The sequence below is a fragment of the Leptinotarsa decemlineata genome, unplaced genomic scaffold, assembly GCF_025532065.1.
Source record: "Leptinotarsa decemlineata unplaced genomic scaffold, Ldec_3_MD MMD2_tig00003902_RagTag_RagTag, whole genome shotgun sequence".
NCBI lineage: Eukaryota > Metazoa > Arthropoda > Insecta > Coleoptera > Chrysomelidae > Leptinotarsa > Leptinotarsa decemlineata.
The window spans coordinates 1,386,129-1,411,929 of record NW_027412598.1 but is presented as its reverse complement, the minus strand read 5'-3'; the positions used below and the strand labels follow the sequence as shown (position 1 = coordinate 1,411,929).

The window sequence follows — 25,801 nt, the reverse complement described above, 5'->3', positions numbered from 1 at the left end:
TTGACAGATGCAGTCTTATGAGTCTAGTGTTTACAGTGTCCTTCTTCAACCAATAGATAGTTCAGCTAGTGACACATAGATGACTCTGTGTGTTCTATAACTTAATTTTCAAACCGGCAACGCTACATTACTCCATAAACATTGATTTATTGTACAACTGGCAACACCTGCTTGCACTAGCAACCGGTAAAACGTCGATCTCCATCTCTCTTTGCATCGATTACGTCACACGCGCCTCTCGCTCTTACACACACATACACATCTTTACATGAAATATTAATTATTTCCCAAATCTAAGTATATTTTCCTATTTTCAATATGATAATGACGATTACATTCTATGGAAATAAAAATAAAAATGCTGTCAAGTATAATGAATGAGTCAACTAACGCTATAAATACCCAACATTCGCAGTTAACTTCAATATCTTACGATGGTGTAGAGGCTAAGGACAATGTCTACGGCGCGGACGATCAAGGTTCGAATCTCATAACTATAAACTTTTTTTAATTAAAATCACGTGACTGGAACGTGACAAGGGGGGCGAGGGGTTAGGTGGAGTACCAAGAAGGCCTGTGCGGTGATGTGGAGTACTAAGGGGGGGCCGAGGGCAAGGGGGTCCACGCTTGAATCGCTCCGATATTCATTCCATCCTGCGTCGATGACGTTTCCCCCACTCCCGTTTGAGCCAGAATCCGCCTTGTTCATCTACTCTTTTGATATATGTTCCTTGTAATGCTCTCTTGGCGATGTGTACATCTCATTTCAAGTTCTAAGTGAGCATTATTCCCAAATATTTTATTCCTTTCTTGTTTGTGATTCTTTCTGACGCAATTGTTATATTCATTGGAACCTTTGTTTTTTTATCAGGTGTTTTCACATTTGGTTATTGCCAATTCTAGTCCGTGTTCATCCATGCATTCTCTTTATTCTAGCAAAATATGATTTATTTTATTTTTAATGTCTTTGGAGTACTGAACTTCAACTAAGATAACTATATTGTCTGCATACGCTAGGATCTGACTTTTTGGTGGAAGTGATATGTCAAACAGTGTCTTAGTATAGATAGATATTGAATAGTGTGTAAAATTAGGCTGGCCTGTGAGTCGCATTGGAGAAAGTGATCTAAGGGCTTGATTGATTTTATTCTGTATTACTTGATAGATCTTCAAAACGAGAATAATATTTAGCTTTAATACTCACCGGAGTCTTCTGACTCGGGCGTTGAGGAAAATATCTAATTCTAAAAATCAATATCGAAATACTTATTGACGAATTTTAACTTAAGATTTTAACTTCAAATATGGATAGTACTTCTGGAGAATCTTACGTTACCAACTCGGAATTTCTATATCAATCAAGAAGAACATTGGATTCCACCTACCTTGATACTCTGACGTGTTGCTTGCTCCCTAGTTCTTCTCGAACGGTAACACTCTATCGAGGGTGAGTTTCACTTATAAGAAAAGTTAATGATTTTCTAGGACTTTTTATTGTTAGATTATAGTGTTTGGTCCTATTGTGAGGACAAAGATCAATCCCACTCCCTCGTTACTGAGGTAATTTACTTAACCCTTTTGATTTGCTTAATAAAACAAGAGATATCTTTTCTGATTTATTGACGAGGAAGGTCAAGAGACAATATTACGTACTTACATAAGAACAAGAAAAAAATAATTTACAGAGAGATAAGAAAAACTTCTTCTACTGAAATTACACAAAACAATTGATGAGGAATCAATTCAACTTTTAGTCGCTAACCTTGACTTTTCCCCAAAGGTACCCCAGAATGGCAACTCTAGATAACTTGAGAGATGAAAACTTTAATATTCCTAAGAACTTTAATAAGCTGATCAAATAACTGACCGTAGATGCCTAGTTTGGTAGATGAAAAATGATAGAAAGGCAGACTTACAAGCTTCACTCACTTTTTGAAAAACAAAGAAACCAATAAGATAGAGTTAAAAGAAAAACAGAGAAATAATCTGTTTCCGAACACTTGATACAAAAGAACGAAAGTTTACTTGTTGAGAATCAAAATGTAACTAACTATGTATTTGACTATTTTTTTCCATTACAACTATTTCTCCCTCCTGAGAAATTATATTTTCTTACTTTGGATTTCACAAAATCAGAATTGAAGTTACCACTTCTGTCGTGGGTTTAACTTAAGGGTTCCGTCAAAAGGTGGCAATACTTATAGCCAAAATATGAGATAATGTTTTAATCTGTGCTAATTCAGTTATTTACACTAAAATATAATTTGATGGAGATTCGTGCATTACTTTACATTCTTTATAAACCTATGACCTTCCTTTATGAGAACGGTGATAGTTGTCCGTACAATTTTTATCTCTTCGTGGGTAATTGTTGAATATGGCCTATGAAATTTGCAAGAAACACTATCAAAAAACTTCCTCCAGAGGAAGAGATAGTTCTCATGTTGCCTTTCTATTTCTAATTACAAAATATGTTCCTTATTGAAAAATATTCGTTCAATAACCTTTCCAATATTATTCAGAATACCCTCTCGTTATTTAACGCCTGGGTCTTTTCCGTCCAGATCGCAAACACATGGCCTATTTCCGTTAAAAGTCTATTTAGAATTTCGAAGAACTATCTATTACAAGTGTTGTAATTTATAATGTCGCCAAAAGAAAAAGGACATTTCTTTTCTTGACAAGAAAAAAGGTTTCGTTCCCAAGTAATTTATTTATATTAGGTATTTATGGTTCTTGTCATAAGTTTTACTATTCTCAGAATATTTGGAAACATGCTATCTCAAGTAACTTTAGAAATATTACATACATATGCTCTGTTAGAAGTGTTCGACTCAGTGGAGACCCCTGTTGTAGTCCACCAGTAGTCATCATGGGTCCACATGATCATTTTTGTCTATTGTTTGTCTATTGTTTGTGTATTGTTATTTCACAAACTGGTTTCAGACCAAAAGGCTTCCTACTCGACTACTGTACGACGCGGAATAAAATGGTATAGGAAAGTTGCCATAGAACTACTAGCAAACACAGCAGTGGTGAATGCTCATATAGTATATCAATCTATCACTAATAAAAGTATCAACATAACGAAGTTCAGGGAGGAGATTACAAACAAAATTTTTTATGATCATCATACTGTAATCAATATTCCAACTAATGAGGCTTCCAACAATCACAAATTGATAGAGATAGAATCAAGGGGTAGATGTACCAACTGCTACAAAGTTTACAGTGCAAGAAATGGTAGAGGATACGCAATGGCAAAAACCCCAAGATTGAAAATGCGTTGCCAAGTGTGTCAATACAAATTTTTATGTTTTATGTATGAAGTGCTTTTTTGGCACCCACAACTGCACTGTACGTAAATAAGAAGCGTGATCAAATATGGTACATACAGTTTGAAGTGAATGAGTCCTAATTTTTTATACAGAAACTTTGTGTACCATATGTGGACACCCTCAAAAAATCCTTTTTTTTTTAAAAAAAAGTCATTTTTCACCTAGGTATGCTCAAATGGAATGATAGTTTATTTTTTGAGAAAAAAATGTGTCTTTTTCTACAAGTCATTCAGCCCCAGAATGAGCAGTAGTCAAAGAGTTGAGGTACATCATCAAATTATGATTACCTAATTTGAATTTTCATCCGTTCCTGTACCCTTGTTGAATTTATATTTATTATCTGTATGATTTTCTGTTAATCTTTCACTTTGTTAATAATTAAATATACTTTCAACCTCCTCATCAGCGCTGACTGTTATTTCATTTTCATTCTTAATTTTTAACCTTCTAAAAATTTTTTTTAACTGCGGAGGATAACTCCCACTCTCCAAGTTCATGATTCAGTATTTGCGTTATTATCCCAATTAATGTATCCAAAAAAAAACTGAATTTAAGATATATGCAGCACACCTGCAACCTTTATGACCGTCAAAAACAGAATTGAAGACTTGATGTTAATATATATTCGTTTTGTGAGGCATAAAAGTTAATTTTAGAGATTTTGAAGTTTTTGAGTATTTTGTCAATTTTTACCATCTTTGAATTGTCACCCTGTATACAGGCTAGACTAAATATAAAATACTGAAGAGAATATTTAGAAGAATTGTTCTGATCTGAAACCACACTAATTTATAGTATTTCTCAATCAAATTAGTCTTTGACTGAATATATAACCCTGAAGAGAATATTCAGAAGAATTCTGCTGATATGAAACCAAATTAATTTATAGTAATCCCCTATCAATTTACTAAGGAAGTTAATGTAAAATTTCCTATTTTCATCCAACCGTATCTTCTCTCAAGGACATCTGTATAAGTTTTCATTACTTTATTGTAGATATAATAATTATTATATAATTGCAGATTGCTTATTTTCACATTTATTTCACTAATCTATAGAAATGAACTTTAAACGTTCAAGCCAGTCTCGAATATACCTACACAGTAGGTTGAATGAACTCACGCCTATCAGAAAACAACTACTCCCCTGTCTAAAACCACGAAGGGCGTTGGATTATATCCATAGCCCACTGACTAATAAGAAAGTTTTTCTTCCTTATTCAGAGGAATCGAGCAAATTACGGATATGCAGTTGGTTAGTACCTCGTCCACTAGATGGAGTGACATTTTGTTGTTCCCTCCAACTTAGGAAGAGGAATGAAATACTCTGAAAGAATTCCGATTTTCAATTATGGAATATCATTGAATTTAGGTAGATGATGGCCACCATCTTGCACTGATGACTAGCTAATGAGCCCGAAACCGGTCTGCAAGTGTGCCCGTTCCAAAATTGAAGGTCGACTCTTTCAGTTGTATTGTCAATTGCATATGCAGGAAATTTTCTGTGAAGATTCCTGCACTGACGCCTGTCAGATATAATCCAACGACCTTCGTGGTATTAGCCAGGAAAGTAGTTGTTTTCTGATACGCGTCAGTCCATTCAACCTACTGTGTAGGTATATTTGAGACTGGCTTGAATGCTTAAAGTTCATTTTTTAGATTTGTTTACTGCCAGTCTTCAAGCATAGCTCACTGACTAATAAGAAAACATTTCACTAATATTGAACACAACAACCTAATTAAACAATGTGGACTTTCATAACTGTGTTAACATTTTGTATGTATTTCTTCTAATCCAATAATTTTAAATATACGTTATTGGTTATAATTTTGTGACAATAACAATGTTATTAATAGTACATCAAAAAGTAATCTGAACCAGTGTTGCAGTCTGTTGGGAATAAATACAAAGAAATTTCTGCATCACTTGACAATTTCACATTTTGAAGTGTATACCAAGTTTGAATGTATACCATTGTGTACATAAGTACACCAACGCCACCAACTCATATTTGAATAAATGTTTTTAGAATTTGCGGTTGTCTGGTTTGTTATCATTTTCTAAAATTGTCGCATTTGGAAAATATTGTATATTAAAATATTGTATTGTATATGTACATTAATATGTTTAAAATATGTTTTTTCGTTAACCAGCTTTCACACCCCTGCGAACGACACCCCTGCGAACGACAACATATTCAGAAGTCGAAACTTGTGCGAGCTAAGAACTAACGAGGTCTTACCTTTTAACGTGTGATTCCTAACATGGGTTCGACGATAGCAAGGAAAAATCAATCGTTCAGTCTGCGGCTTGAACTACCAACTAACACAGCAGTCGATTGACTGAGTGAACAAAGCATCATGTCTAACCGACCAGCTACCTACCAAATCAAATATAAAAATGTCTGCATGTGGCCTATTGCTTCTAAAAACATGCATGCTTCTATCTACTGCTGAGAAATAATAACAAACAAGTCTTGTACAAGACAAAAGACATATTTTTCTATTTTCTGTGTGAAATTTATATTTACACCTTGACTGCATATTGTGTCTTTTCATTTGCATATCTTTTGTGCAGTGTTTTTGAAATTGATCTTTTTTCAGGTTTCTCTATTCCATTATTCAATATTTTCAGTTTGTCAGAAAAAAGCAGAATATTTAGTAACCAACCCTAGGAACTAATTTCAATTTTTTAAGATCTCTTCATACAGTTAAGATAATAAAAGAAAACTATGCGTCATAAATGAAATACGCGATGAAACACGTACATTTATATAAATGAAAAATGAAACAATTGAAGTTTGTGTTCAGTCAGAGAGAACTCTTGTTCAGATGATAGCTTGCACTCAGTATATCGTGAAACGACATTGTGACAAATTTATGACGCTATCTATAATTTTTTAGAAAACGTGTACACTAATCTTAATAATCAAGAAGCGACCGCGGCGGTGTTCTGTGACTTATCCAAAGTTTTTGATTGTGAGAATCATGGAATACTGCTGCAGAAGCTTGAGTACTATGGCATCAGAGGCATATTCATAAATGGATGACATCTTACTTGCAAGACCGGGAACAATATGTGAAAGTTTCGGGTGCAGTATCTGAAAAAAAAATGACCAGCGGAGTTCCACAAGGTTCTGTCTTGGGGCACATTTTATTTTTGCTATATGTGAATGATCTCACGAACTTGAATATTAGTGGTAGGTTCACTTTATTTGCAGATGATGCAACTATAGAATGGCACACTAAAGATAAGAATATTCTCAGCCAATTGATCTCCTTAGATCTAACTGAAATAAAAAGGTGGTGCGATGCCAATCAAATGGTCTTCAACTCTAAGAAAACTAAAGTGTTATCATTTGAATGGGACATCGATAAAATACAACTAGATAATGATACACTTATGAAATCTGATAATTACAGATTCTTAGGTGTTGTATTGGACTATAATTTAAAGTTTGATGAGCATATTATGGCAATGGCAAAGAAATTGTCATCTGGGTGTTATGCTATCAGAGTTATTAGAAATGACATCGGTTATCTTATTGCTAGAAAAGCCTACTTTGCTCTCCTGGAATCTCACATCAGATATGGGATATCATTTTGGGGAGCCTGCTCACAAGCGTTGTTCTCAATGATCTTTAAGCTACAAAAGAGATCACTAAGATACATATGCCGTGTTAATCACCAAACTTCATGTAAACCCTTATTTATATCTCAGAGGATACTCACGTTAACATCAATTTTCGTGCTAGAATCAACTAGTTTAGTTCATAAGCATAAACTACACTTATTGAAATCTGACACTGCACGTAATACTAGGGCAAATGGCCAATATATACCTTTATTGATCCCCAGAACCACCCAATACCAAAATTTTAATAACAAGACCGTTTTATGATTTGAGGGAATTTTTGGAACAAAATTTTGAATAGCTGTGACAGCAGTACAAAATATGTCGTATCCATGTCTCTCACTAAATAATGTTAAGGGTAGGTGTGTGTGTATGACTATATATGTATGTTATATCTTGTTTTTCACAATTCACTTTTTAAAAATTGGTTTATTTCTTTATAAACACTTTATTACAATATTTGAATATAATGTGAAAAACTTGGAACATTAACTGAATAAGTAATTGATATGAACTATACTTGAGAATGATTAAATCGTTAATGAACATCTTTCTGACCTCGCAGGGTCTATTTATATGTTTGGTATGAAAAACAATATTTGAACAGTGTCAGCAATTGCTTTGTCTGAAACACAAGTGTTCATCTTGCTGATACTGCACAATTAGCACTTTTAGCAGGAAGCTGTTATCGCTTTGTAATTTAATACGTGTGAGACGCTAATTCGCATATAACAACTCCCCTTTTATACAAAAAGTTGTTGCATTTTGCTGCAACTTTTCACAAAACATTTTCCTTATGGAAACTGGTGTTGAGTTGGATTTTCTCTTCTATAGGTTCCTAGAGGTTGATGCTTGGTCTTCTCCTGGGGATGAATCTCTGTCTGATCTTGCATGATCCGGGGGTGGTTGATTCGAAGTGGATGTGATACCGATTCGTATAGGTCCTTTTCGTCTACATTTGCAAAAGATGTAAAATATGATTAATACAATGATCAATGTTATAGTGCAATATGTGAACCATGATATGTGCTTGTTCACAAACGGCTCATTGATAAGTTTATCCAATTCTTCGGAATATTGGTTTAATTTATGTTGAGCGATGTTCAACTCGTCAACGTTGATTTTGTTGAGTTTCAGCGGTTTCAGTTCTGGAAGATGTCGTTCTTCAGGAAGATGATCGCAACAGCTGTATGGTATTCGAACGGCATGGTTTTTGTATGTGACGTTCTTATATCTATCGACGAAGTATTTGGAGTGAATTCTAGTGCTTCCAACGAATGAGCTGCATCCGGGTTGGAGTTTTAGCAGGGAATTGGTTTTGATCACTCGTGTAACTGGTTCCATATTTTCGCAGTTAATGGTGATTGGTAGGACTTCAGATATTGTTATGAGCCACAAATTTAGACTCAGTTCCTGGACGTTGTATTCCGTAGCGTAGATCAGTGAAGACTGGCAAGTTTTCGGGAGGACGGTCAATCTTCTCAATAGTTGGGCTTCGCATATAGCTTCGCTATCAATCGGGTAGGATAGTAGATCGGAACAGATTCTTACGCCATGATTCAGAGTTTTACAGTTTTCTAAATTTTGAAGTGAAATGTACAACAAGGATTCGTCATCTCTCGCAATATATTTTTGAACAGTAATAATATGTGATGAAGTCCCGTTCGGTTATCTAGAATTGGTATTAGTAAAAGTCGATACAGAGTGTATGTTTCTGGTTCGACCAGTGGAATTTTTAATATGAAAACAATTATTTTGTCCACTTGATATGCTTCAAGTTCGATGATTTCGATATATTGAGCAACATGTGAGAGCATTGTGGGTAAAGGTAGATTGTTTTTATGAAGTGATTGAGAAATTTCCTGAAGTGAGTTCATTAGGTCATTAGGAGTGATAATTGAACTGCGAAGTATTTTCAATCTAGCGAATGTTATTGAATTCAATATGTCATCAAGAGTTGATTCCAAGGAAAGATAGCTTTCCATTAATGTTTCACATATTTCCAATGTTTTCAAATGTACTTCATAATACGCAAGATCATCTGAAATATTATAGATTGATTGTTCCATTTGCTTGATATCTCGATTGAAGGTTTCTTCATCGATTTGAAGTTTTTGAATTGTTGTGTTGAAATTTCTAATTACTGATGTGGTCACCGATATTTGATTTTTCAAAAGGTTTTCTAATTGGTGTTCGTCTTTAGTGAGTTTATTAATACAGTTGGTGTAATATTCGCCATCTGACGAGTCTAGATTACCAGTAATGGCTTTCCAGAAGGTACCTATCCCATTAATTAATCCTCGTTTAGATCTTTTATAATAATTTTGGGTGTCTGCAAATATTTCTCGATATTTCAAGTCGAGTGAGTCAGATATTTGGGTCAATAAACTAATGTGTGTTTTCACTTCGGTTTTGAAGGATAACATTCTAGGGTTTGATTGCTCAAAAGTATATAGCATGTTTTCCAAAATTTTGTTGTTATTTAAGGCAAATTCTATGGAGTCCAAGTCTTTGTAGACGAGAAGAGTCTATTTATCATTGGAAATTTTCAAAGTGCTTTCTTCGTGAAGAAAAATTCCTATTGTGTTATTAATGGGTTGAACGGAGTATTGGGAATGTGTTGTGTGTTGCTGAAATCAGCAGGAGAATCCTGAAAATGAAATCAATTTTCAGTACAAGGTCGTAGTCTGTCAAAATTTACTTTTGTTTTTTGTCTTGTCTTCCAATTAACTAGCATTGCTGAGTTTTGGTAGATTTCTATAATTTCAAATGGGCCATTAAATTTGTTTTCTAGTTTATTTTTAATTTGGGATTCTTTAACGTAAACATTGTCTCCTACCTTATACTCAGGTATATTTTGTGCAACGTTTCTATCGAATCAAATTTTGGATTTTTCTTTTTGGTCTTGTGTTCTTTGACGAGCAATTTTATAATAATAAGAAATTTTATTATTTAAATCTCGTATGTACTTGGTTATGAGTTCTTTTTGGTTGTAAAGAGTTTCGGGTGGTCTACTAGAGGTATGTCCAAATAGTAGTTCGTAAGGGGTGAATCCGTGTGTTTTGTTTTTGGTGTTATTGTAACAAATTATTGCATATGGTAAAATACCTAAGGGGTGTTCATCAGGGTTGTCGATTTTATTTGTTCTTATCATTTCTAGAAGGGTCGCGTGAAAACGTTTGATTGCGGATGGTCCACACTAGAAAATGATTGTTTAATGTCATAAAGTGTACAAAGGTCTTTCAGTAGGGCGTTGTTGAATTCTCGACCGAAGTCACTATGAATTCTGAGTGGAGTTCCGTAGTGCTGAAAGTATAGCAGCAAAGTGTTTACTACTGATTTTGCTGATTTATTTTCAATTGGGTAAGCTTGGGTAAATTTGGTGAGTTCGTCTCGAATTGTAAGTATATAGTATTTTATGGGAATTTCAAGAATTTCAATGTTTATTCTCTCGAATGGTGTTTTCGGAGTTCTGTAATGACTAAAGGGCTTTTGAGGTTTTGTTTGTTTTTTTCCTGAATGGCATTGGTCCATTACGATGGGAATTTGGTCTTCGTCGGGAGTTCTTGTTAGATTTTAGCATACTGTTATCTTAATTTCTTTTTCAGCGAAAATGAAAGAAAGAATTTCCAAAATTGGTAAATCCAAATTATTTTCGACAAAGTACGTTTTGGAAATGTCTATTTCGTCTTTCTATTCATAAAGGATAAAGAATAGAATTTCTACAGCTGAGGTATGATCGAAGGGTAAAGCGATTATGAAATATTTTCTGTCTTTAACGGTTTTACTTCTATCGTTGTAAAATTCGGCATTTTCCTCAAATATGTCATCTATGATTTTATGATGAAGATCTTCTAATTTATTTTGGCAGAAAAAAGTGAGGATGTATTTATGTGATTTGTCTAAAAGTTGCGAATTGTCAAATTTGATTTTTGAGTAGTCAATCAGGGATCGAGTTTTATATAAGTGACTGAAATTTTCGTGTTCTGGTGTTTCTTTGTTTTGTGTTTCTGTGTCTTGTGTTTCTGTGTCTTGTGTTTCGGTGTCAGTTGGTTTGTTCGTTTCATCAATTTCGTTTGAAGCGAGTATCGTAAGTTTTCCGTGAAAATTTACACATTCTCTGAAGTGATTAATTTTGATCCGTGATAGGGCATCGGCATTTTTGTTTATTTTGCCAGGTTTATACTCTATTTCGTAGTCGTACTCTTCTAATTTGAGTCTCCAACGTGCTAGCCTACTACCTGGATCTTTTATTGAAAAAAGCCAAGTGAGGGGTCTATGGTCAGTGATGAGTTTGAACTTTCTTCCGAACGGGTATGGTCGAAAGTGTTTCACAGCCCATACAATCGCTAAAAGTTCTGAGTCAATCGTAGAGTACTTTGATTCAGCGTTGCATAGTGTTCCGGAGGCGTATGCTATGGGAAGGTCTTTTCCTATTGGTCCTTGTGAAAGAACAGCTCCTTTTGCAAATGCGCTAGTATCTGTCGTTAAGAGGAAAGGTTCTTCGAAGTTGGGATAAATCAAAATTGGACTAGAAGTAAGGGCTAATTTTAATTCGTTGAATGATTTCAAACATTCTGAGTCGAATTTAAATGGGGTATCTTTTTGTAATAATTTTGTGAGTGGTTTGGAAATTTTGGCAAAATTTTGTATGAAGCGTCGATAATAACCAGCTAAACCTAAAAAGGATTTGATTTCTTTTGGGTTTTTTGGTTGGGGGAATTCTTGAATGCATTCAACTTTGGAGGGGTTTGGTTTAACGCCGTTTTTCGTAATAACGTGTCCAAGATAAGCGACTTCTTTCCTTAAAAATTCGTATTTGTCAGGCTGAATTTTCAAGTTGGCTTTCCTAAGTCTTTTGAACACTTCCGTCAGTTTTGAAATATGTTCGTGGATCGTTGGTGAGTATATAATGATATCATCCATATATACAAGACAGCACCCGTTTTGGATGCCAAGGAGGATGTTATGAATCACTCTTTGGAACGTGGATGGTGCGTTCTTTAATCCAAAAGGCATACGGACAAATTCATAGTGACCGTTCTCAACAGAGAAGGCTGTTTTTGGAACGTCTTTTGGGTCGATTTCTATCTGGTGAAATCCTGACGCAAGATCGAGGGTGGTAAAATACTGACATTTTCCAAGCTGATCTAGCATGTCGGAAATGTTGGGTAACGGATATTTATCTGCTACTGACAGTTCGTTCAGTTTTCGATAGTCAATCACAACACGCCATTTGGGTTTTCCTGAAGCATCTAGCTTTTTCGGTACTACCCAAACAGGGGATGACCATGGGGATGTTGAATGATACCTTGATTAAGCATTTTGGAAATTTGGGTTTTGACTTCTTCTCTGTGCATTTGAGGGTATCTGTAAGATTTTGTAAACACGAGTCTCGCATTGTTAGTTTCGATTGTGTGTTTAATTTCATTTGTGAAGGTGAGATTGTGGCCTTCAAGATAAAATATGTCAGAAAATTCTAGGCATAATTCGGTTATCATTTGTTCTTCTTCATGGTTTAAATGGTTAAGTCTGAGTTAGTTTTTTATTTCTTGAGTTCTGTCAATTTGTTCTAAATCATCGTGAGATGTGTTAAAGTTCAAAATTGATTCACAGTCTGTTATTGGTTCGAGAATTAGGTCTGAAAAATCGATTGTTTTGGGGATTGCGTTGGCATTTATGATGGATGTCAAAAATTCACCATTTTTGTCAATTTTTACTGAAGCGTTTGGTATTCTGATTTTTTTTTCTTGCGCTAACAGTATAGCGTCGGTATTTTTAAAGTTACTTTTGAGTTTGAATATTCTTTCTGTTCTGGGTTCAATTGAAATTTGGTTTGGTTTCGAATTCTCAGTTACTTCATTATCTATAACTTTGAATAAAGGAACTGTTTTGAAATTTGTAATTGTTTGTTTTTTAGATCAATAATACAATTATAATGTTTCAGAAAATCGGATCCTAATAAACCATCGAATTCAATATCAAGGTTGTGATCATAGACTTTGTGGGGATCATTATCTTTGAAATTGATCAGGGTAGATTCAGTGATTAAAACTTTTTGGTCTGTGATTCCCTGGACTATTAATTTTCTGGGAATCGGTGAAGGTATTTTTCACAAGTTTTTGGTTTGAATATCGAAATTCCTGCACCAGTATCTATTAAAATTTTGAAGGTATTTGAAACGTCTTTGATATAGTGTAAGTTTTTTGAATTCATGGAGTGAAGTGAACTTACATGAAGCATTGTTCCGGGAAGTTCAGACCGGGGTGATAATCTTCTAGGTTCATCGATTGGATTTGGGTTTGAATGTCCGATGTTATGTCTTGGGATTGACTGAAATCTGGAGGGTGATAATGTGTTGGAAGTGAAAGAAAATCCTGGTATCCTGAGATATTTGGATTGTTTATATATTGGTCGTGTTGGTCATTTTGGTCATATTGATCGTATTGGTTGTATTTATCATATTGGTTGTATTGATCGTATTGTAACGAGTTAATGAGTTAACTGTCTTAATCAAATTTATTTTTAACAATATTTCACTATCACAACTAATTCATATATAACACTTAGCAACTAACGCTTGATTCACTTTCTAGATACAGACTACCCCTCGGGACGGAGAGCGACCTTTTTTATATCGTCAACGAACGTTCCGGATCCCTCTGCGGATTTCGGGATTCATCCGCATCCTTCGCGCTCTTTCGCGATGCGACATGCGTTTGTTGACTGGGACATCGGTCAGGGCCGGCTTCAGATTCATTACATTGCCCCCTTCTTAAAGACGTTTCGCCGCGAAATGTCATCCTTGGCGTGTGTCGATACCTGCAGAACTCTCCATATTTGCACTGTGAAGTTCGATGGAAGTAACACTCCAAAAGTCTTTATGCTCGGTAGTGGAAGATGGTTACCACACACCAAAATCTGGATGCCGCTGGATCTGAAGATCGTTTCCAACATGCTTCTCACAATCCCCAGTCCAGCCTGTCGAGCCCAGAGGCTAATTTCGGGATTGCCAACTCTACGAGATTCTGGTCGAGCATCGTCTCTTTCAGTCTAGTAAGACTTCTCCAGACATCTTCATAGGACGGTTTGTCTTCAGAATGCTTTTTGGTCACCAAGTAGAAGATGTTTCTCTGACCCGTCTTCAACTGTAGCACTCCTCCGACTTCTGGATTCTGTTCTCGTAATGTTTGAAGCTGACCGAATTTCTTGTTCAATACCACAGCGATGCCCTTGGACATTTGGAGATCCTCTGCCACGCAGTGAGCTAGTGCGGAATCAACTGGAACCTTGAAAAGGTCTCGTGGCTCTTCTCGAGTTACCCTATGTACGACCTTCTGTCCGTTCGAGTATAAGGACATGAATTGCTGGAACGTCATTTCATCCTCTGGTGGTCTGAGGGCGCGAACTTGGTCGTGATTTCCAACATAAGAAGCCAATCTATTAAAATGGACGACCCTAGGCTTTCCTCGAGGTGGCTTATGGATTCGGTAGACGAGGTCATTAACCTTCTTCATGATTTTGTACGGACCCTCCCACGAGTTCCGCAACTTCGGTGTACAGCCAAACTAGGTCACCGATTTCGAATCCTCCAGCATTCGCCTTGATGTCATAGGCCTCCTTCATCCTATCGCTGGCACTCCGGATGTTCAGACGGACTCGTTCATGAATGTCGTCCATTCTCTGCCGAAGCTTGCTGACATAGTCTTCCCCCGCAGTGTCTTGTTCTGGAGGCGTCCCAAATTTTAGGTCGCAAGGAAGCCGCAGCTCTCGTTCCATTATAATACTGGCAGGGGTTTGTCCGGTTGACTCGTGCACTGCTGAACGATAAGCCAGCAGGAACAGGTGGAGGTATTGGTCCCAGTCTCTTTGATGGTCAGAGACTACCTTGGACAAGTGGCGGTTTATAGTCTTATTCATTCGTTCCACCATTCCATCGGACTGTGGATGTAAAGCTGTGGTTCTGGTCTTTCGAATGTCCAACAGTTTACATATTTCTTGGAACAGGTTGGACTCAAAATTTCTGCCCTGGTCCGAAAGCAGCTCCAATGGGACACCGAATCGACATATCCATTCCTTTACCAGGACGTCAGCGACGGTAAAGGCTTCCTGGTTGGGCAGGGCATAGGCTTCTGCCCACTTGCTGAAGTAGTCCATGGCTACCAGGATGTATTTGTTCCCATGGTGGGACTCTGGGAACGGGCCGGCGATATCGATGGCGATTCTCTCGAAAGGACTACCCATGTTATACTGGCGCATTGGAGCTTTCGGTCGTATCCTAGGTCCGTTACTGGCAGCGCATACAGCACACTTTCTGCACCAGTCCTTGACGTCGGCTTGACAATTAACCCAGTAAAACCGTTGTCTTACTTTCTGGAGAGTCTTTGTTACTCCCAGATGTCCTCCAGTGACTCCATCATGGATTTCTTTGAGCACCTCCCGTCGTCTGCTCCTGGGTACCACTGTCTGGTGCCTTTCTTCTGCACCGTCTTCAGACTCCAACACCCGCTTCAGAACCCTGTTTTCCAAAGTAAAGGAGTTTCATTGTGCCAGGGGGACTTTACCGCTGGCGAATAACCTGCTACCTCCTGCCACGTTGGTCTTTGATTACTTTTCTTCCATCCGATGACTAAACCAAGATCTGGGTCTTTCTCTTGGTCTTCCTTGCTCTTATCATCCTCCCAGTTGTCGTCTAGAGCTGTAGTTCTACAAATAGCTGCTTCATTCTCCTCTGCTCGTCGACAATGTGAGCAGTCATCGGGGCAAGGTCTCCGTGATAGGGCATCTGCGTTTTTATGGCTAGTCCCAGCTCGATGTTCTATTTCGAAGTCAAATTCTTGTAATCTCTCAATCCAGCGCGCTACTTGGCCCTCGGGATTTTTGAACTGCAGAAGCCATTTGAGAGCTGCATGGTCCGTTCTCAACAGAAATCGTCTTCCATACACGTATTTGTAGAAATGCTCTACACCTTTGACTACGGCCAACAGCTCTCGCCTGGTGACACAGTAATTACGCTCTGGTTTGTTGATCGTTTTGCTGAAGTAGCCAATAACTTTCTCCTTTCCATCCTGGATTTGAGAAAGGACTGCTCCAAGTCCCACGTTGCTGGCATCCGTATCCAAAATGAACTTTCCATCAGATAGAGGATAGCTCAAAACAGGAGCGTTGATCAAAGCTCTTTTCAACTTCTTGAATGAGTCTTGGCATTCCTCGGGCCACTAAAACTGAATCTGCCCTTCTGTGAGGCGGGTCAATGGTTTGGCGATGTTGGCAAACCCCAGCACATATCGGCGGTAGTAGGTGCGTAAACCAAGGAAGCTCCGAAGCTGATGTATGTCTTTTGGAATGGGCCAATCCTTAACTGCGTTGATCTTTTGTTCGTCTACCGCCACTCCTTCCCCAGAGACAACGTGGCCAAGGTAACGGACTTCTTTCTGGAACAGATGGTATTTCTTGGGACTAAGTTTTAATCCAGAACTCCTCAGACGCATGAACACCTCCTCCAGATTTTTCAAGTGATCGTCGAACGATTTTCCGACCACGATTATATCGTCGAGATACACTAGACACGTCTTCCATGAGAGCCCTTTGAGAACCGTCTCCATCAATCTCTCGAAGGTCGCTGGAGCATTACAAAGCCCGAATGGCATAACCGTGAACTGCCACAATCCTGAGCCGATGGTGAAAGCTGCCTTTTCTCGATCTTCTGGGGCCAACCAGGGGCCAACTTGTCCATCTTCCTCGATAGCTCGAACTTTGCTCTGCCTCTTGCAGGATTGTTTTGCAGCCTCAAACTCCAGAGCGCTTGCCAGTGCATCCACGAGATGTTTGGGATGAGCTAGCGTCAAGGCCTGCCTCGTTTCATGGTCGCGAAGTCCATCCAAGAATGCCTGAACTGCTAACCGCTCCATTACATTTTCGAGTGTAGCAGGATATGCCAGACGGACCCATCGAGCTATGTCGGCTTCAAACTCCTGTAGGTATTCTACTGATTTCTGGCAGCGGTTCTTGAGCTGTGAATGGTAAACGTGCTCTAGGTGGGCCTGTCCATACCGCAGCTCAAGATGCTTTACTAGTTGGTCATAGTCTTCCTGTTCCTGGGCCGTGAGGGTTTGCAGGATATTCGTTGCTTCTCCACGCAACGCCAATGTTAATGCTACCGCCTTTTCTCCTGTATTCCATCCATTCGCTCTGGCCGCTGCTTCAAATTGTCGGAGGTAATTTGCCCAAGGAGTTTTTCCGTCGAACTGGGGCGGCTTCATGGAGAGCTTTCCTGGTTCAGAACTGAGTTTGACATCTTTCAGTTCCGGAATTGAGTTTTCAGTAACCGTTTCTGTGGGGTAGGCAGAATCAACAATTTGGTTTTGCAACTTGCTAATTGTTTTCTTTATCTCGCTAATTTCTGCCTGAACTCCGCCTTTGATTTCCTCTACTTCTGTGTTCATTTCCTTTCTGATTTTATCTATCTCTGTCTCAATGGTTCCTATCCTTTCTTCGAGTAGGCTCGCCACACTACAAAGCTCTTTCTTCAAGCCTTCTGCATTCTCATGAAGTTCTTCCTTCAAGTTATTCGAATTCTCTAGAAATTTATCTTCCAAACTTTTCGAATTTTCCCGAAGCTTCTCCTCCAGGCACTTCGAATTTTGTTTAAGTTCATCTTTCAAACTCTTCGAATTTTGTTGAAGTTCATCTTACAGCGATTTGGTGTTCTCCTCGAGTTTGCTCATTATTGAACTCCAATCACCCCCAGAAACTTCGAATAAATATGTTTCGGGATCTTCTCCTGATCAATCAAGTTGTCCCATAGCCTCTTCTGGAGTACTGATTTTTTTCCGGAAGAATCTAATTCTCTCTCCTCCAATTCTTGCTTCAATTCGGCGACTTTCAAAACCACTAGGCACACTTTTCTTGAACACATTTTAACTCTTACTGTCTATTTTAGTCAAAACTGAATATGTCCACTTAATTGATGGAGTCCGAAACATTTATTTTCATAAGTCTATTTTTCGCGAGAAAGGTCTATCAGTTTATGTTTCCGTCGTCCGGTACTGTCTGCTTCGCGAAACACAATGAATCATCAGTCTATCTGCACGAAAGTGCGAATGTTTTATAGTCAATTTTACTGTGATACAAAAATTGTCCACCAAGCGCTCACAAATTTATTTTTAAAAATCCACTTTTGATCACCAATTGTAACGAGTTATTGAGTTAACTGTCTCAATCAAATTTATTTTTAACAATATTTCACTATCACAACTAATTTATATACAACACTTAGCAACTAACGCTTAATTTATTTTCACGGTTAGAATTCTTTCTTTAATCGCACGATTCACTTTCTAGATACAGACTACCCCTCGGGACGGAGAGCGACCTTTTTTATATCGTCAACGAACGTTCCGGATCCCTCTGCGGATTTCGGGACTCATCCGCATCCTTCGCGCTCTTTCGCGATGCGACATGCGTTTGTTGACTAGGACATCGGTCAGGGCCGGCTTCAGATTCATTACAGTATCGTTCAAGTTGTTCTTGCGGGCATTGACCACATTATCAATATAATAGTCATTTTCTTGGCTACTAGCTGTATAGAAGTTCTCATACTCTTGGAGAGGTTGTGATTCTTCATATTTAACGCAATGTGTTCTTTGTTGATTTAAGTTGGGGTTGCGTTGAATTACTGAGGGACGATTCTGGTTTTGGTTTTGGAAATTTGGCCTAGATGGGGTATTTTGGAATTGCGGCCTTTGTTGATTGTTTTGAAATTGTGGTCTTTGTTGATTGTTTTGAAATTGTGGTCTTTGTTGATTGTTTTGAAATTGTGGTCATTGTTGATTGTTTTGAAATTGTGGTCTTTGTTGATTGTTTTGAAATTGTGGTCTTTGTTGATTGTTTTGAAATTGTGGTCTTTGTTGATTGTTTTGAAATTGTGGTCTTTGTTGATTGTTTTGAAATTGTGGTCTTTGTTGATTGTTTTGAAATTGTGGTCTTTGTTGATTGTTTTGAAATTGTGGTCTTTGTTGATTGTTTTGAAATTGTGGTCTTTGTTGATTGTTTTGAAATTGTGGTCTTTGTTGATTGTTTTGAAATTGTGGTCTTTGTTGATTGTTTTGAAATGTGGTCTTTGTTGATTGTTTTGAAATTGTGGTCTTTGTTGATTGTTTTGAAATTGTGGTCTTTGTTGATTGTTTTGAAATTGTGGTCTTTGTTGATTGTTTTGAAATTGTGGTCTTTGTTGATTGTTTTGAAATTGTGGTCTTTGTTGATTGTTTTGAAATTGTGGTCTTTGTTGATTGTTTTGAAATTGTGGTCTTTGTTGATTGTTTTGAAATTGTGGTCTTTGTTGATTGTTTTGAAATTGTGGTCTTTGTTGATTGTTTTGAAATTGTGGTCTTTGTTGATTGTTTTGTGTGTGTGTGTGTGTGTGTGTGCGTGTGCGCGTGTGGGTGCGCGCGCGCGCGTGTGGGTGCGCGCGCGTGTGTGCGTATGTGCGCGCGCGCGCGCGTGTGTGTGTGTGCGCGTGTGTGTGTGCGCGCGCGCGTGTGTGTGTGTGTGGGTGAGTGGGTGAGTGTGTGTTTTGTATTTATAACCAATTGATAGAGAATAAATTAGGGAAAACTGTTTTTATATCTATTCTACTGTATTGTTGTGAAAATATTTTATAGTAACATGACTGTATATACATTAAGTCCACTTTTAACATCCGACAATCCATATTGGTTTGCATAATTTTAATTTTATTTAATTATCATGACTTTCTGCTCATTTTAAGCAGTTAGGATTTATGTACTATTATATTTAGGAGCTTTGTCAATAAGAATTCTATTCTTCAGATAATAAAGCATACTTTGATTTGATGATTTGATATTTTTTGATAGTTTATACTTTTTATACGTTGTTTATTGAAAATATATGAATTTTATCGTCAAGTAATGGGCCTGTCTAATATGGTTACTTTTTAGTATATTTCAAAAAAGCAATTCGCCTTTGAAGGGTTATGTTGTTCTGAGTGGTAGCCTCATTGTTTTTTTTTCATGTATATTTTTTTATTGCCTCAACTGTACCTCTATAAAGTATCCTTGTGTGAGTTCACAAATAATCATTTAATATAGTGTAAATTAAAAATTATATTTTCAGTTTACTAATATAATTCTTTTGCAGTTTCGTCTTCAGGTGTCAATAGACGAACAGCAGTTCTCTTCACCAAGAAGGCACAAGCAGCATTGAAAAGAGAAGACAAAGATAAAGAAGAAAAAGATGGTTTGGCTTCACCTACTGCAAAATTGTAAGTGGTTATGTATACAGGCTCTGCATTGGGATACTTACCCTCAAGAGGAGTTATTAGATTCATTGCCTCTACTTAAAAATGAAAAAATAACCTTTTTTTGACATGTTAAGTTTCACAGTCAGCCAAGACCATTTGGAAATAGTCATAGTTTTATAAATTGAGTATATGTAATGACTTTAAGAGTGCTTCAAAACTAAATGTATTCTTTTTGTTCTGCAAGTTTTCTGGTTTCATTTTTATTTAAATAGGTTTTATTTTTTGTTCTGTTTGTTATATTTTACATTTGTTTCGTTACATTTGTTGTAATAAATATTTAAAGAACATAAGATATTTTTATCATCTTCCAAGCTTTAGTAACAAGTAAATTATTGGAATGAACAGTTGGACTTTGATATAACAAATCACGTATCAATTTTGAAAACAGATAAGAAATATTTCCATTTTTTACATTGTCTTTTTTTTTCAGTTATATTTTTGTTGAAAATTCTTGACAAAACAAAAACAAAAAAATGTTGAAGGTACCACAGGAACATTGAAATTGTGTAGATTGCGGTAATTAAACCTGTACTTAGATCTGAAGGTCTAAGCTGAATAGACCTAATGAATCTTGAAGAATTCAACTCTTACCTTAAAATTAAATAACCATGAAAATTTTGAAAAGTTTTGAATAGTTTTTAAAAGACTTAACATCAATTAATAAGATATTTTTCTCGGGGCTATTTCCTCAAAGGTAAATATTTTTCTGTATCATTTAGCCAAAATATCAGCGAGTCGATTGTACACAAATCACTCTAGATGATATTAACTTGGATTTCGTCAGTAATTATCAAACTCGTGTTTAGACACATTTGCTTACTTCGTTTTGTTTACTTTCATTTTAATTGAAATTCTTGAGTTCATCTGTGTTTTTACGATTTATTGACTGACTGCATTTTATTTTTAGTTTTTGTAAAGTAATATAAACTTCTATATTGTGTGAATATTGCCATTTTTTGTGTGTACGATGCACAATGTAAACAACCTCCTCATTTCTATCGGCTATATCTCATGACAGAGCTGGATTTTACTATTATCTACAAAGCTTCAAGCATGAAATAAGGAGGGTAACTACATTTCTTTTCCTCAGAGGATTATAAAAGAAACTCAGGCGAGGTTCAATTTGCTTGTCAACATTTGCATATTGACCCACATCTCACTATCATCTGACCCTAATTATTCCATTTTGTACCAATCGCTAATGTGTAGTTATGAGCAAGAGCCACATCCTACCTAAAATACAAATTGTGCCCACTTATGAGGTCTAAGAAATTGTTCAGAATTACAGTCTTGATTACTACGTTTCTTGCACATTAAATTATTCATCATAAAAAACAGACCAATAATTGTTCAATTATTATATACCAAACCTTAATACTGAATCGTACCTGGGGACCTCTTGGATTGATTAAAACAGATTATATTCTCAACTATTTTTTCATTATATATTTTAGAATTGGATAAGTTAGATTTATTGGGCTATAGAACATTACAGATATTATCACCGTCTGTTGATAGTAATTGATATACCAATGACAATGCCACTGAAGCTCGCACTGATTGATATTTCTAAGGAATGAATTTGTGTTTTTGAGAATTCCCTGCACTGTACCATAAGATAGATTGGAATTCTTGACAAGGTCTCATATGGAGAGTCATGTAGGCCTAAAACGGCAATTTCAATGGCTTTACTGATTATGAAATTCTTTTTTACTTGTGTTCTAGTGAAAACAATTTCTTTACTTTGAAATTTTTGAAAGATCTGGTAGAATTCAATCGAGGTATATTTTAGCAAAGTATTCTGTTACTCTCGAAGAACATTTCCTGCTTACAAATTAGCCTCTAGCGAAGCATTTTATTCTGGGTGATAAAATGGCATGTTGCGGGCAACTGAAATCATAAGAATGAACGTCAAATATTTACACATCTCTCAGAGCTGTCCTGATACTTCTGATATTTGAATTTGAGTCCAATTCAGTTGTAAGCAGCAAGGCACTTAACCAATGCAGTGGAGGATGATCAGATGTAGCGTGACAGCATAATTTTATTCTCCCAAGAGCATTGGCTTTTTGGCACGCTACTCTCTTTATTGAAGGGTAAATGGAAACCAAGAGGATTAAATGTTTGTCTTTAGCAGTTTCACTTGGGATTTATTTAGGTATTCAATGGAAATTTAGTTTTATTATATTTATTCACAACTCTCTTGACTGCTTCATTTTTAATTCTACACAAAATTTTCATATTTTTTTATTATTGAATTGCTTCTACTAGGAAAATAAAATTTCACTTGAAAGTTCAAAATGCTTCTCCCAATTGTTTTTTATTACTATTATTAATGTTACAAGTTTGTTAATTTTAACGATTTTATATCTCCAATAATAAGAAATTTACCGACGGTACCAATGGTTTATGGGTGCATAAACTTTATTTCTATGGGATCACACCTTGTATGCAGTCGACAGCCTCTCTGCCTGGCTATATCCTTTTTTTCGGTTCAGAAATATAAATATAAGGGAATTTCATTGGTAGCCGTACTATAAAGGCATTTCAAAATGTTCATAAAATAAATGATGTATTTTAGTTCATCCTTATATAAACTATGGCAGTTTTTAAAAAAGTTGTAGAAAATTACTGTTTCACGTATAAATAATTGCCTTATCTATATGGCATTATTTTCTTGTTATAAATTTAATATAATACAAAACTAATAGTTCAACAGAGGAGGTTCTGCCAATACCAAAAAGACCATTGTATCTCAAAATGGAGTGCAGTAGATTTGCAACTTTGAGTTTTATTCCTCGCAAATGTCAAAAAGGTAACTGTTATGACAGTATATGGTCATTAGTTGTGTAACATCGAATTTAGTGTTTCTATTATTTCCAGTAAAAATGTACCACACTGTGGTAAAGTTATTTTTGATGCTGATTTGCCGCAGAGAATATATTTTTAGTGATTACTATGGACAATGTCAGAAAATGACCCTTAAATGTTCCTAAAATTCCAAAAATATATTCTTTCATTATATTGTTTTTATTCATTTTTCATGACATTCATACAGATATCTTTAAAAGTGATTGTGAAAAATACCTTTCATATACTTGTTTCAAAATTTAACTTTAATGATAATTTAATCAAAATATAAATTTTTGTTTTGATGAAATTTTTCTGTACTATTTCCAGAAAAAAGAGAGGAAAATCTCGCAGTTCTGCTGAGTCTAGTCCAAAACTCGAAAAAAAAGATGCAAATGCTGTTCCAGATAGTTTCAAAGTGTATCGGGCTGGTGTTCAAACTACAGATGAAGAAAACAGCGACAGTGACAACAGCTTGTCAACCTGCTACTCTCATTCACTGTCTGAAATTGCCTCCGATGATGACAGTGACTACTCTGACAGCACCACTCAATCTGCCAACGAGGGCTTGATTGCAGAAAAGGAGTTGAAGCCTTTACAGTTGGTTTGGGCTAAGTGTAGAGGCTACCCTTGGTACCCTGCATTAATTATTGATCCTCAAATTTCTAAAGGTAAGATTACTCACATTTTCATTTTATAGTTATATACTGAACTGTTAAATAAAATATACAGGGCTGCTCTGCACATATATCTCCTTGGGAGATAAAAGGAAGACTGAGTTTTGTATTTCTTGTGCTTGGCTACTTTTTTTGTGGTGTATCTTACTCGTTTGAATAACTGAATAACACTTTATTATATTGATATTCTCTTTAGCTATCTTCTAATGCTATCCATTATGTTACAGGGTTGATGTGACAAATCTTCACTCGCAAAACAGAAGTAAATGAAAATTTTTTTAAAAATTGTTTTGATTCACAAAAACCAATAACTAATTTCAGATTTTTAAATGAGAAAAAAATGAGAAGAAGCATTTTTTCCATAGTAGATATATCATTTTCATTTAGGCACATTTTTTGAAACTGATAAATTTCAAAAGCTCACAATTGGTAGACAGAAACTCGTCAGAATTTTTGAACAGAAAGAGCTGCAAAACATGGCGTTATTATCATATCAAGATTATCCTACTTTAAGAATAAAATATCAAATGTAAAAATAATCGAAAACCCATCTATTTTCTTTTCAGGATATGTTTACAAAAATGTGCCAATTCCATCTCCTCCTCAGGAAGTACTTGATTTGTCAAAAAATTATACTGAGCAAGTATTTTTGGTATTGTTTTTTGATGCCAAAAGGACTTGGCAGTGGCTACCTGCTGAAAAATTGGAATTACTTGGATTGGATGCAGAAAAGGATGAATCAAAGGTTAATACAAAAATTAAAATTCTTATTCCACTCTGATAACACATGAAGTCATTTAAATATTTGAAATCACTGGAACCTTTGCTGCAGTAATGAATATTACTGGAGTTTTATACTAACACCAAACCATTATTTTTAACATGTTGACACGTGTTTCAATCATCAAGTGATCATCTTCAAGAGGAAGAATAAACTGAAATAAAATTCCTCTTGAAGATGAACACTCGGTGATTAAAACACGTGTTGATGTGTTGAAAATAATGGTTTGGTGTTGGGATAAAACTCCAGAAAGATTCACATTTCATCTTGTTTTAGCCATTTTCTCATTAATTTCATTCTATATGCTTGTATCACCATTGTTTGTCTAATAATACGCCCATGAGACTGTTGGTGTTTTCTGGAGAGTTATAAGAAATATATAAGTCTGATGGTTCACTTAGAATTTTCCCCTGATATTTGATGAACATGAGTTGAGATACTCCTTGTGTTATTAAAAAAACTACTTTAATTCAAAAAATGATAACAGAAATTTGAAAAGTATTTGAAATTCCAGGTAAACGAACCAAGGAAGCCTACAGATAGAAAAGCAGTAAAGAAAGCATATGAAAATGCACTAAATTATCAATCTCAGATAAATGGAGACATGACTGGGACTGATTAGTATTGAGGTTACATTCTCTGATACTAGCTTGTACATATATTGTAATAATTTTTTAAAATATAAGTTAAATATAGTCATGGTCTGTTATTTCCCCCAATTTTTTATTTTTGTTCTTGAAAGATTTCTTGGATTAGAATTTTATTATCATCAACCAATTTGGTGTTGTTGATTTTTTTTTATTTCTTTGTAGCTGACTTAGTGAAAAGTGAAAATTATCTATTTATTATGAAAATGCTGAAGTTTTTTCATCTGTCAAAGATGAAAGTGATAGTCATGAACTTATTGGAGCTTACCTTCTGGTAAGAACTAATAAAACCTTATATTGGAAAAATATTTAGAGGAAACGACCTTTTTGTGACTTAAAACATTTCATAGAACAACAAAATTTTTAAAATTGTATAGCAAGTGAAGAATTAAAATAATTTTGAACCACACAACAATAACTCGAACAACGAGAAGTAGAAAACAAGAATGGAGAAGGAAGAAGAACTTTAATAAAATAGGTTATACGTAATATACAAATAATAATATTCAAAATGAAAACAAAAAACATATCAAAACTACAACTAGTAAAAAGTA

The 25,801-nt window shown here is 35.9% G+C and overlaps 1 protein-coding gene across 1 annotated transcript in view; it reads left to right on the top strand.

Annotated features, from left to right (window-relative positions):
• Br140 (bromodomain-containing protein 140) overlaps nt 1-25,295 on the top strand; it is a 95,732-nt gene extending 70,437 nt beyond the window's left edge. Inside the window, exons 12-15 of the mRNA XM_074178501.1 lie at nt 20,130-20,253; nt 23,473-23,813; nt 24,386-24,564; nt 25,115-25,295. Of these exons, the coding sequence (XP_074034602.1) occupies nt 20,130-20,253; nt 23,473-23,813; nt 24,386-24,564; nt 25,115-25,222 (752 nt within the window). The 3' untranslated portion in view covers nt 25,223-25,295. The remainder of the gene's footprint in view (nt 1-20,129; nt 20,254-23,472; nt 23,814-24,385; nt 24,565-25,114) is intronic.
• The last annotated feature ends 506 nt before the right edge of the window (nt 25,296-25,801 follow it).